A 13698-nucleotide genomic window follows, 5' to 3' on the forward strand; every position below is an offset into this window, starting at 1 on the left:
TCTGAAACTTCCTTTTACACTGCAGGATGTGTCTGTGTAAATACTCACTCAGAATTTGCTTAGTCAAAATGAACATGAGATGGGTTAGTGATTTGGGGTTTTCAAAATGAATGCGCATTCATGTTAGCATTTAGATCAGCTGTGTTGATCTAAAATGGACTTGACTGATGAATTAGAATTCGCGCTATTAGTTTCAGCGATTAGAACGGGAGTGGGGAGAAGAGGCGAGATTTCCATACTGGCTGAAGATATATAGGTTGCCCTTAAAGGAGGTGCTGATACGCAGCGGGGTTTTCAGTACATCATTAATCCATAATAAATGTTTAATCAGAACAGAGTAGGCCAGCAATTACTTTCTCAGTAATAAAATCACACATTGGTAAATAGCATGGCAGAAAAAGCAAACTATCAAAAATCAATTTATTTCATGTGAAAAAATAGCTTTTATAGGGGAAAGGTGGAGCTTAGGGTCATGAATAATAATGAGCTAGGATAAGATAAAATGTATTTGATGTGATATTTTGGTTAATATGCCACTAAGGTAATGTATGTGGAGTACTCTTTTTTTACCCTCTTGTTGTCTGTGTTTAAAGAGTTTACCATCAGATTTGCAGAGCCCATTAAAAACTTGTTTATCAACTAGTTATTGATCCCTCAATATGTACATAGCAATAGTCAAGCTTCTAGGTGTAGAGGAGGCAGGATGCAAAGAAAGTATAATGCAGCATTTTCCCAGCACTTGAATGTTACTGGGAAATGAGAAATATATCCACACAAAGTTAAATAGATACTATGGAAGTAAATAAAACACAGAAATACAAAGGTTATAGATAACAAGTGGTATTGTGGTTTTCAGTAACAAATGACGAGTATGTGTGCCCAAGTGAGAACACTAAATACCAGTGGGCATGGACGGCTTCCTGGAAGAAGTGATGGTGCAGAATTTGGGCAGGAAGGGAGAGGGCATTCTGTTAAGGAAGTAGAAGATAGACATACACTTTTGATTAGACCTGTCTAGCTGGGAAAGAGATGGGTCCTTTATGTTGTTCAGGGTACTAGAAAGGTTGAAAAGGTTTGCCCAGGGCGCCTGGGTGGCTCAGTTGGTTAAGCGACTGCCTGCAGCTCAGGTCATGATCCTGGAGTCCCGGGATCGAGTCCCACATGGGGCTCCCTGCTCAGCAGGGGGTCTGCTTCTCCCTCTGACCCTCTTCCCTCTCGTGCTCTCTATCTCTCATTCTCTCTCTCTCAAATAAATAAATAAAATCTTTTAAAAAAAAAAGAAAAGAAAAGGTTTGCCTGGATTCATAGAATCTCGGAATTCTAGACCTGAAGTGATCCTAAAACAATCATATCTAGTCCCCTAGTTCTCAAACGTGAATGCACATTGTAATCACCTATGGAGTTTAAAAAAATTCCAATACCTGGGTCTCACTCCAGAGTTTCTGATTTAAGTCATCTGCAGTGAGGTCTGGGCAGCTCCTGTATTTAAAGGCTCCCCAGGTGATTCTACTGTGCAGCCAGAGTTTGAGGGCCACTGATTTAGTCCAACTCCCCAATTTTGTAAGATAAAGAGCATGCACAGCTGGTGAGAAGCCAGGCTCTATTCACCACTCCAGGCTGTTTGTCTTTGACAGTGTATTGTGTAGTACTCCAGAGACCAGGCCAGAGGGTTGGATTTTTGCCATAAAGGTCATGGGGAGCCACTGAAGGTTTTTGTGCAGGGAAAATGGCACGTTGGAAACAAATGGTCCTGCAGCTTCCAGGTGGACATCAGAATTCGAAAAGGATAAATGCACTCTAACAGCGCACAAGAATGGTGCTGTCCAAGTGAGTTTTTGAAATTTGTTTGCATGTTTGTATTTTGAATTTTAAAATAATATTGTGATAATTTCTGTGTTCTCACAATCAGATACGTAGAATTGTGCTGCTCCACCTGTGTGGCCACTTCTCAGTTCTAGAAAGAACTGTCATCTGGCTGATTGGCTCTGGTTTTTTTTGCCTTTTTCTTAGATTTTCTAAGAAGCTAAGTGTTTTAACAACCATCTAAGTGTTTTATGGTTTACTTCCTTTTTACTTTGTCTTCCCTCACAATATGCTCATGCATGTTTATATGTCCATACCACCTTTTATTACCATTAGGGCACTGTTGTCCAATAGAAATATAATTTGAGGGGTGCCTGGGTGACTCAGTCGGTTGGGCCTCTGCCTTCTTGGGTCATGATCTGGCTCCCTGCTCGGCGAGGAGCCTGCTTCTCCTGCCTCTCCCTCTGCTGCTCCCCCTTCTTATGCTCTCTCCCTCTCTCTCTGTCAAATAAATAAATAAATAAAATCTTTTAAAAATGAAGAAATATAATTTGAGCCACACATGTAAAAAGAAACAGGTTACATTAATTTTAATAATATATTTTATTTAAGTCAGTATATCCAAAGTTTTATCATTTCAGCATGTAACCATTCTAAAAATATGAATGAGACATTTTATGTTCTCTTTTTGATACTAAGCCTTTGAACTCTGCTCTGTACTTTATAATTGCGGCATTGATTCAGATGCTAAATTTTCAATCTTCAAAAATCATACAAAATAAAGTTGGGTTTCAAAAAAAGGATTTTACCCTGTTTCAGTTTTCAGATTTGAAGTAAATAAAATTCAAAATTCAGTTCCGCAATCAACCTAGCCCCGTTGGCCCTGCGGCTACTATATTGAACAGTGCAGGCCTAGGGTTTTATATGGTAGTGGCTTCTCATTCTGTGGCTTGAGAGGGTGGTAGGCTCATTTTAATGAGTTTGAGTACTCTATTTATGGAGGAATCTGTTCTCTAAGAGTACTAAAGGAGGCAAGGTATGACAAGGATGATTGTAAAAATAACCTAAGTTTCTCTGAACCAAAATATAAAATTTAGGACAAGAAGGAGGGCTAATTTAGGAAAGGAAATGGGGAGGAGGAAAAAAAAGGCAGGTTTTGGTGCCCACTCCTGGTCAAATGTTATTTGAAAATAAAGAAATTCTATAGTAGTCAAGCAGCCAAAAGGAAAAAAAAAAGATATAAAATATGACAGAAGACTGAGAGAGAAAAAGTTGAATTAAAAAGTGGCTTTGGGGGCGCCTGGGTGGCTCAGTCGTTAAGCGTCTGCCTTCGGCTCAGGTCATGATCTCAGGGTCCTGGGATCGAGTCCCACATCGGGCTCCCTGCTCAGCGGGAAGCCTGCTTCTCCCTCTCCCATTCCCCCTGCTTGTGTTCCTGCTCTCGCTGTCTCTCTCTGTCAAATAAATAAATAAAATCTTTAAAAAAAAAAAAAAGTGGCTTTGGGGGGCGCCTGGGTTGCTCAGTCGGTTAGGCATCCGACTCTTGATTTCGGCTAAGGTCAGGATTCTCAGGGTTGTAAGATTGAGCCCCCTCTCCCCCGTTGGGCTCCACACTCAGCTTAAGATTCTCTCTCTCTCCCCACCCCCCACCTGCATGGGAGCTATCGCTCTGAAATAAATAAATTAATTAAATAGCTTTGTCTGTCCTCAGAAGAGCAAGAGGAGTATTGCCTACATAAAGTGCTAATAATATATTTTTGTAGCGCTCTTCCCCTAAAGAACTCAGGATGTCATACGAATGTTTATTCACTTACATAAGCAAATTTGACCCCCCAACAATTTCCAAGTGGCCTAACATGGCAAGGTAGGCTTGGTGCAGAGAACTTACTTCACCCACTCCTCTCGTTACTTCTCACAGCTCGAGCTATGGAGTGTATCATCCATGGTGCGTTTGCATTGTTCTTATACAGACTAGACTTAATTTAAGGCAATAGAAGCTCTGTGATCATCTGATCATAATCCTTAGGCTTCAAGTTGTCATGCAAGAAATAAAGAACAACAAGAAATAAAGTCAACAGCAGTGGGCACGCAGGCCCTGCTCTCAGGTGCCACGCAGCACCTGAGTGGGAACAGGTGTGGCCAACTGTCAGCATGCTAACCTGCTCGTGCGTGTCCAGGGGAGGAGATGGGGTGGAGGGATGGACCAGACTCTGTGGACATGCTCTGGCCATTTCGTCCAGAGCAGTTGCTTCCTGGGTCCTTCTCATACTGCTAGGGTTTCTCGTTCTCTACCACTTCTTTTTTTTTTTAACTGAAAAGGTCTCAACGATTGATAATGGCAAATTCGAACTCAGTTACCTGCTTTCTAAAGCTTAGGAAAAGTTGTTCTGGATCTCTCTTTTGGTAGGGGGAGGTAAAGTTTGCTGAGCATAAGAGATGAGTTCTCAAGGTTCCATTCTGTTGTCTCAGGATTAGAAGTCCTGATAATAGGAGTGATCAGTGGACATTTCCTGAGCAGCTATTCTGTGGTATTGTAGAAAAACCATGTACAATTCAATAAGCACTAATTGTGTGCCTGGGACTCATATGGGCACTGGTATAATAAGAACAATATCAGGAAATAGACTTAGTAAGTGCTTATATGGTGCTGGGAGCTGTACTCAGCCCCTTAGGTATTGTTATTTCTTTTCTTTTTTTTTTTTTAAAGATTTTATCTATCTATCTATCTATCTATCTATCTATCTATCTATCTATCTATCAGAGAGAGATATACACACAATGAAAGAGGGAACACAAGCAGGGGGAGCGGAAGAGGGAGAAGCAGGCTTCCCGCTGAGCAGGGAGCCCGAAGTGGGGCTTGATCCCAGGACCCTAGGATCACGACCTGAGCCGAAGGCAGATGCTTAACCGACCGAGCCACCCAGGTTCCCAGTATTGTTATTTCCATTTTACACAATAGGCGACCGAGGCACAGAAAGGTTGAATAACTTGGGCATGACTTTCTCATTTCACTTAGATGTGAAATAACTTTCCACAGGTCACACAGCTAGTAAGAGGTGAAACAAGGTAACCTGGTCCCAGAACTCTGCACTCAAGCTTTAGAGCTCCATAGGTTTGGAGTTCAATCCCACCCTCTCCACCCATAGCTGCATGACTTGGGGGAAATTACTTGACCTTTCAGAGTCCTAGTTTCCTGATCTACTTTCAGAACTTTTTAAGGATGATAAATAATGGCTGGAAAGTGACTAGCACAGTGCTGGATAGACAATATCATTATTCGAAATTCACTAAGCCGAGTTCATAATTGCCCAGTATACACTGGTATGGCCACTCCAGTTGTTAAAATATTGTAATGGTTCCATGCCAGTTGGCAGAACGTCTGCCCCAGCCCCCTGAGTGCACCCTTTCCTGGCCACTCAGCTGCTCCTGCAGGAATCCACCATAAACCCTTGTACCATAAGGGCCTCCAGGATTCTGTTCTGGTGGTTACTGCCTGTGCCATACATTTGTTAAATATTCTTGCTATCTTCTGGCTACAAATATGAGATGGGCTCCTGCCTTTGATGACAGCACAATTTGAGAGGGGACCTGAACATGACAGGTGCAAGTGAGGAGAGCAGTGCTGAGGGACCATGAATGCAGGGGCAGATGGTGAAACTCCCAGCTCATGTGGGTCAGCTTCACCTAATGCTTGCTCTATCAGTGACCTGTTTGAGTGGGTGGGAACACCCCAAATCATCACTACAGTTCCTTGTGTTCCTTTATTTTTTTTTTTTGTAATTCTTCCTACCTCCACTTAGTTCAGGCTTTCAGGACCCTTTGCCTAAACTCTCACAAGAGCTTTATAATTAAGTGATCCTCTTTGTAGTTCAGTTGTAAATTAAGTGTACTGACTGTTCTAGAATCTGTTCTGTGGTTCTCTTACTCAACAACCTTAGGTAGCTCCCTGTGACCCCATCTCCTCATTGAGGCATGCATGACCCACTGTCATTAGCTCCAGCCCCTGTTTCTAGCCTCTGGCACACCTGCCAAATGATATGCTCCCTATACCAAACTTTGTTGCTCCAGCTGCTCAGAACTTGTGGATCCTACCTCAGCGTTTTTCAACAAGCTCTTCAAGCATAGCTTCTTTCTCCTGTCTGTTTCTTCCCTCCTCAGCCTCTTCTCCCACCCCTGGGTCTTGCGTGGGGTGATATTTTCTAACTAACATACATTGATAGCTTCTTATATGCCAGGCTGTTCTAAGAGCTTCACATGTGTTACCTTGTTTTATCCTCACAAAACTCTAAGAGGTGGGGACTATTATTAGCTCTATTTTAAGATGGAAAAGATGAAGGCACGGAGAGGTAAAATAACTTTCCAAAGGTCACACAGCAAGTAAAAAGTGGAGCTGGGATTCCAACTCAGGAAGTTTCCCTTCAAAGCCTGCATTCTTAATCAGTGTTTTATGGTGACTAATAACTATCAAAGAAAGAGAAACTAGAAGAAAAATTTTCATGTTATTACTCAAAATATGTGGCTTGCTTCTGAATTATTCATGTTACTATTTTATCTCCTTTATGCAAACTGAAAACTCCTAGAGGGGAGGAACTCTGGGTCTCATGTCCTGGTGTCTCAATTACCATTAATAAGTTGTGGCATAAGTAATGTTACAGAGCCATCACATCTGCTGGAGTTCTTTTAACTGTGAATTACTCATTATCAAGCCCACTTTTCACTATTTTTCCTAACCAAATATCCCACTTGGCCAAACTCTGGTGCAGGATCAGGCTAACTATTCCATGTGGATTCCAAGAAAGTTATGCTTAGTTTTATGATTCAGATGTGGCTGAGAGTTGTCATTTTTCTAAAAAATTTTAATTCCAGTGTAGTTAACATACAGTGTTATATTAGTTTCAGGTGTACAATGTAGGGATTCAACACTTCCATACATCACTCAGTGCTCATCACAACAAATGCCCTCCTTTTTTTTTTTAAGATTTTATTTATTTGAGAGAGTGGGAGAGAGAGAATGAGAGAGAGAGAGAGGGAGAGCAGAAGGGGGAGGGGCAAAGGGAGAGAGAGAAGCGGACTACCCGCTGAGCAGGGAGCCTAATGATATGGGCAATCCCAGGACCTTGAGAACATGACCCTGGGATCATGACCTGAGCCAAAGGCAGAACCTTAACTGAGCCACCTAGGAGTCACAAGTGCCCTCCTTAATCCCCATCACCTATATCACCCCTTCCCCCCACCACCAACCATCAGTTCGTTCTCTAGTTAAGCGTCTTGTTTCTTGGTTTGTCTCTCTTTTTCCTTTGCTTGTTTCGTTTCTTAAATTCCACATATGAGTGAAATCATATGGTATTTGTCTTTCTCTGACTGACTTCACTTAGCATTACACTCTCTAGCTCCATCCATGTCATTGCAAATGTCAAGATTTCATTCTTTTTTGTGACTGAATAATATTCCATTGTGTGTGTGTACCACATCTTTATCCATTTATCTATGGATGGTGAGAGTTGTCCTTTCTCTTTTGCATAACAGAATAGATGTGTATGTGATTTCTCCCTTTTAGAGTTGGAGAAACTAAGGTATCCTGAAATTCTTCACCCAGAATCATCAGGCAGGTCTGTGGTGGAGCTTAGGTGGACTAACTCAGACTGACTCTCCAGGAACCCAGTCCAGGACTCTGGACAACCCTGTGGTGATTCCACCCTAATGCCATGTACTAAGGATCACTAGATAGACTAAGTTGTTGACTGACCAGAAAAGTCTGGAACAGTCTTCCCCTATATTTTTACCTTGACACAAAATAAAATTATGACATCATGATGGGAACACAGGACTTCTCTATTTGTATTTTTAGAACTTCTTCCAAGGGTGAACTTATCAGTCCTTGTGTTGAAGAAAAATGACCGGGGAGAACTTGTACCACCTTTCATTGTAACCTAAGGGACACTTGTGTTTATTCTAGAATCTAGAGAACAAAGTGATAGATGATGGCTTTAGTAGAGAACCAATAATTTCGTACCTAGTCACAATTCCTTAATAAGCAGCCAAAAACCTTAGGAACTTTTAGAACCCCCTTTTTCTTTCTTGGGGATTAGAACTGACAGATGTTATGCTTGTGTGTGACTCTAGGAAGGCAAGGCACTCATCCAAAATCAGTATCTGCTAAATACCTTGTGGTAATACTATTTATTATCCAGGGGTATACTCAGATGAAAGTTCGAGTGGTTTAGTTCCCTCTGGTTCTGGCAAGCCTGCGCACAAGCCAGAATCCTTAACTACAAACCACTCTGGCTACGCCTCCGCCCCGTCACCCGCCGGCGGAGCACAAGCCCGGACCCGTCCGGCCAGCGCGTCCTCGCCCCCTTTAAGAGCCTGCTCCGCGGGACTAACGTTCGAATAGCCCAGGCGCCCCTCCTCGGCCTCCGATTGGCCGCGCGCGGCGCACGAGGGCGCGCCGGCCTGCCCCGGAACGGTTGGCGGCCCGTCGCGATTGGCGGTCGAGGGGCGTATATAAGGCGCCGGGCGTCCGGGTTGCCCTCAGTCAGCGACCGGACCTGGGATTGAGCTGTTTTCTGTGGTGCCCAGGACGCGGGGGTCGGGGAGCGCGTCACCGGAGTCGTTTCTTTTAGCCTTCAGGTATCGAGGATCCAGCTCCGGACCGGACTTGTCGACGTCTCTCCTTCCCTCTCAGCTTCCGAACGTGAGCCGGGGGTTCACCCCTCACCTCGGCGCCAGCCCCGCGAGGGGGAGGCAGGATGGAGTTCAAGCTGGAGGCTCACCGCATCGTCAGCATCTCCCTGGGCAAGATCTACAACTCGCGGGTCCAGCGCGGCGGCATCAAACTGCACAAGAACCTGCTGGTCTCCCTGGTGCTGCGCAGCGCCCGCCAGGTCTACCTGAGTGACCCGTGCCCGGGCCTCTACCTGGCCGGTCCCGCGGGGAGCCCGGCGGTGCCGCCGCCGCAGCCCGGGGAGCCGGCGGCCGGGCCTCCCGCGGGCTGGGGGGAGCCGCCCCCGCCGGCCGCCGGTGCTGCCTGGCCCGAGATCGAGCCGCAGCCGGAGCGCCCCGCTGACCCGGCCGCGCCGCGGGCGGGCGACGCGGAGCCCGGGGCCCCGATGACGGGCGCAGGGGAAACTGTTCGGGGCGGAGAGGTGGAGGCGGCGGAAGCTGCCTGGCGCCGCGTGGAGGGACCGTGCGAGGCGGCGGAGGGAGGAGCCGGGGGCCCCGCCGGAGGCTCAGACGGCTTCCCCGAGGGGCTCCGTGAGGCGCGCCGCCACTGCGGCTGCCCCCCAGGAGCGGCGGACCGGCCGGGGCCGCTGGGCGCGTGCCCCCGAGTTGACTGCTGCTGCGCGCCGCGGCCCGCCGAGGACGAGCCCCCAGCACCGCCCGCCGTCGGCCCCCGGAAGCGCGGCGCGGCGGGCGTGGGTGGCGGCCCGGCGCCCGGCTCCAGCCCGCTGAAGAAGCCCCGCCGGAACTCAGAGGAGCAGTCGGGCGGGGCGGCGGAGGAGGAGGAGGAGGAGATGGAGACCGGTAACGTGGCTAACCTCATTAGCATCTTCGGTTCCAGCTTCTCGGGACTCTTGCGGAAAAGCCCCGGGGGCGGCCGGGAGGAAGGCGAGGGAGAGGAGAGCGGTCCGGAAGCCGCGGAGCCCGGGCAGATCTGCTGCGATAAGCCGGTGCTGAGAGACATTAACCCTTGGAGCACAGCCATCGTGGCCTTCTGAGCCCCCGGGTCCCCGTCGGAAGGAGGTTGAGCCGCGGGGGGACCCCGACGTGAGGCCGCGAGGGCGGCCCAGGGACCGTAGGCGCTGGGCGCGTGGCGGAGCCTGCGGGTGCTGCCGGGCCGCACGGACTGCCCTTGGGCTCGGCGGCCCTGCCGCGCCGAGCCTCCCTGCGGTCTCCTCTGGAGACTTGGCGGGGGGTGGGGGGGTGAGGCTTGTCGGAAGAGGACGATCGTTCGCTTTTGTGTAGTGTTGTTATGTCTGTACGTATGTTCGTCTTGTTGAATTAAGACTATTTTGTCGTGGAATGCATCGCCCCTTTCCCAGGGCTTGGGAGCTTGGGGGCAGACAGGGACTTTCCTCTGCCGGCAGCACCGAGAAGGAAGCGGCTGAGAGGGCCGGGGAGTTCCCCTTTCGTACTCGGGGGAGGAAGGGACTTTACACACACCCCTCACATGAAAGCTAGCATCGCACCAGTGCCAGGGGTGGCATTTCCTCACAGGATTTCCTAAGACTAGAGGGATTTAGTCTGGGGTAGAGGCTCGTATTATTTCTCTCTCCCCCCACCCTTCTATCTCACTGAAAAAGTTTATACCCTGTGATTACTCTGGGAAAAGGGAATATGAGCGGCCCTTGTCTTCCCCCACAGGGGGGAAAAAAAAGCTTGCTGAACTTCACAGAAGAGTTCAAGCTTGGAAATACGGAGTTTATAGAGAATAGATATATTTTTAAAAGCTCTAGATCAGAACTACTACACAGTGCTTTTAAAAAGTGTTTAATGAAACAAAGTTTACAGACAGAAGCCCTAAGTGGAAAGACCTTATGGTTTTGTAGATACGGTGACCCCAGTCTTTGTTGTATAAAGGTTGGGGGAGCTGACAAGGTTTTTGTACAGTATTTTCTCCTTCGTTGTATTGATTTTTGTATAAAAATGTAACTTTACGTGTCTAACACGTATTAAATATTTTGAAGCAACTTAATTGCCTCCTTGTCTGTAATCACCTGTCTGGGTCGGAAGAGAAGTGGGAGGAGGGAAACTATGGTCCTGGCTGGAAAAGTGTGGTTCTTAATATCAGCCATGCACAGACTGGGGACATTGTTTGCTGACTTCACTGAGTATGGAGAGACACGTTTAAGGTTTCTGCCCTAGATCAGAGGATAGCTCTTAGATACTAATATCAGTGGCCATCCAGTTTCTTGAAACCTGTCACCACAACTGCCTTTTTTTTTTTTTTAAGATTTTATTTATTTATTTGAGAGAGAGAATGAGCGAGAGAGAGCACGAGAGGGAAGAGGGTCAGAGGGAGAAGCAGACGCCCCGCTGAGCAGGGAGCCCGATGCGGGACTCAATCCTGGGACTCCAGGATCATGACCTGAGCCGAAGGCAGTCGCTTAACCAACTGAGCCACCCAGGCGCCCCACAACTGCCTTTTTAAAAGTCAGCTTAGCCCAATTTGATCTTCTACAGGCCAATCTGATGGTGTCTGATATTAGTAACTTTAGTGCCAACTTTTGAAGCCCTTCCCATAAGCAAAATGTTTTCGCAAAAACTTCTTTCAGTATTCTGTTAAACTATATCAACATGGGTCATCTTTCAGCTCTGTTATTGAAAAAAGCTGACACATTGAGGGAAGCTGATGAGACTGGCCCAGTTGGTCAGATCCACCCTGCAGTCCAGTGGATGTCAGGATGGAATTTTCAATGCTTTTTTCTTTCCTTTTATTGTTTTATCTGTAGAAAGTAAATGCATCAGTGAAAGGAAATTGCTTGTGTCAAATTAGATAAGGAAGGAGGACTAGGCAAATTCAACTTAGCAAAACTTCCTGGTTTGCTGCGGTGTTTGGGTCATGGTGAACACTTAGGTGATGACAACCAAATCACCGGTTGATTTTACTATAATCACTGCATTTAAGAGAGCTTTTTGTCTAAGGCAAATATTCAGTGTTTGAAAGGTATTCACTAATCTATTTCAAAAGCAAATCAATTAGAAGGAGATCTTAAAATATTGTTGCTAGTGCTTTAAACACTGGTATTGGTCTATACCAGCTTATAAATAGGGTGTTTAAGAGATGGGACAAATTGAGGTTAGACAAAGTTTTAAGGGTTATGACCTTTGTACAAAAGGAGCAAATGAATGGTGCTTTGGTGTTCCTAAAGTCTTGATTATGTGAACTGTCATAGCTGAGTAGGCCAGTGCTTTGATTTTTTGCAAATCTATTAGTGATTCATTAAGCATAAGGAACTTTCTGCTTTATGCTCTATCACCTTAATAATATATTCATAGAATTAAACCTTGTCTAATCAGGGTCTTATTAAAATTGACGTGTTTTTCTTTCAGAGATTAGCTACTTGAGTTCTGTTCTAGCCACAAGAGATCCTTTGAGTGCTGACTGCTTAAACTGAAGAGGGGGTCCAGGACCTGAATTTTGCAAACATTTCCTGTTGCTAGAAAGTAATTATGCTTGAACAGCTATCTGAGTGCATTTTTATATTTGAAAGGAGGTAACATTTGGTGTGTTTAAGAGAATTGATATATTTTGGATAAGACTAAAGTTCCTGTTGATTGTTGTTTTCACATTAAGATGACCCATGGGACCATGTTTCTGTTTAATTTAGAGAATGTAAATGGACATTTTTGATAGGGAGACATAGCTTTGTAGGAAATCTGAAAACATCATTGTTTCTGTTGCAGGATTGTTGCAGAAGCAATGTAGTGTAATGGTTAGAGCATGGGCTCTGGAGCCAGACTTCCTGGGTTTTTATCTTGGCTCTGCTACTTAACTAGCTGAGGAACTTTTGACCGATTCCTTCCTTTTTCTCTGCCTCGGTTTTCCCAAATGTGAAATTGAAAACTATCTACCTCATAGGGTTGTGAAAATTAATGAGTTAATGCCCCTAAAGTTCCTTAGAAAAGTGAGCATAGTGAGCACTCAGTTATCATTGTTAATTTAGAAGTGAATTTTGTGTATAAATCAGATATATTACTGTCAAAGAATTGTGTATATTTTGTAAGAAAGGCGAGTAAGGGAGAATCTATTTTAAACTTAGCCTATCTGTGAATGCTGGGTTCTTTTATTCTCTGAACACTTGGCAGTTACAAAGCTTAGTTGCATCAGCATGGTTTTGCTGTTCTGTATGTCTCACACCAACTCTGACTTTCCTGATTGTATCAAACAACTCTATTTTCAGGGAGGAGTAAGGAGTGAAAACACTCAAGGAGCAATGATCTTGTTGAGGTACAAATGCTTTCTGTGGATGAGTAAAGAAAAAAATAGCCCACAGAGTTATTTTTAGCCTGAACTGCTTGGGCATAGAATGTTTCTTAAGCCATGTTAATTGATAGGTCCTGGAAAAGAGCCTTCCTAGTGCCAGGATGGGGTTATCACACACAACTAAATCAGATTCACCGTGACTAGAAATGAAGCTACAGTTTTGAGTACCTAACCACTTCTTGACCACTCTGAGAGGGACCTCTTCTCTTGATCAAATTAACCTTAGCTGTGGTCTAGGGAAAAAAAAAATTTTTTTTTTAAAGATTTATTTATTTATTTATTAGAGAGCAAGCGAGAGAGAAACAGCATGAGGGGGGAGAGGGTCAGAGGGAGAAGCAGGCTCCCCGCCGAGCTGGGAGCCCGATGTGGGACTCGATCCCAGGACTCTGGGATCACGACCTGAGCCGAAGGCAGTCGCTTAACCAACTGAGCCACCCAGGCACCCGAAAAAAAAAATTTTTGACTGCCACGTAAAAATTCGTTTAAAGTGCTTTAAAAATATGTGTATTTATTTATTTATTTATTTATTTATTTGAGAGAGAGCATAAGCGGGGGAAGGGGCAGAGGGAGAGGGGGAAGCCGACTACTGGCCAAGCAGGGAGGCCGATATGGGGCTGGATCCCAGGACTCTGGGATCATGACCTGAGCCCCAAAGGCAGACACCCAACTGACTGAGCCACCCAAGCATCTATGTAAAGTGCTTTTTGATGACTACTCCAAGAAGATCACATTGATAGTGAATAAGGTGATTAGTTTTGGTTTAATGCTTCTTAAACATGTCACTTTAAACGTATCTTCCCTCTCAGAAATCATTGATTGTATTTGGGGAAAGGAACTAATGATGTAAAGCTTGAACTGCCCCTCCTCGGCAACTGGATTTTCTCTAAGGCACCTAGTAGAGTAATAAT

General features: G+C 45.5%; 1 protein-coding gene across 1 annotated transcript; it reads left to right on the top strand.

The window, feature by feature from the left end:
* The first annotated feature begins 8346 nt into the window (after positions 1-8346).
* On the top strand, positions 8347-10493 carry IER5 (immediate early response 5). Its single transcript, XM_028121562.2, has one exon. The coding sequence runs from the start codon at positions 8553-8555 to the stop codon at positions 9519-9521; it is 969 nt and encodes a 322-aa protein (XP_027977363.2). The 5' UTR covers positions 8347-8552; the 3' UTR covers positions 9522-10493.
* The last annotated feature ends 3205 nt before the right edge of the window (positions 10494-13698 follow it).

Source organism: Eumetopias jubatus, unplaced genomic scaffold, assembly GCF_037043125.1.
Source record: "Eumetopias jubatus isolate StellerSeaLion01/CBP00866 unplaced genomic scaffold, mEumJub1_p1.0 scaffold_12, whole genome shotgun sequence".
Taxonomy (NCBI): Eukaryota; Metazoa; Chordata; class Mammalia; order Carnivora; family Otariidae; genus Eumetopias; species Eumetopias jubatus.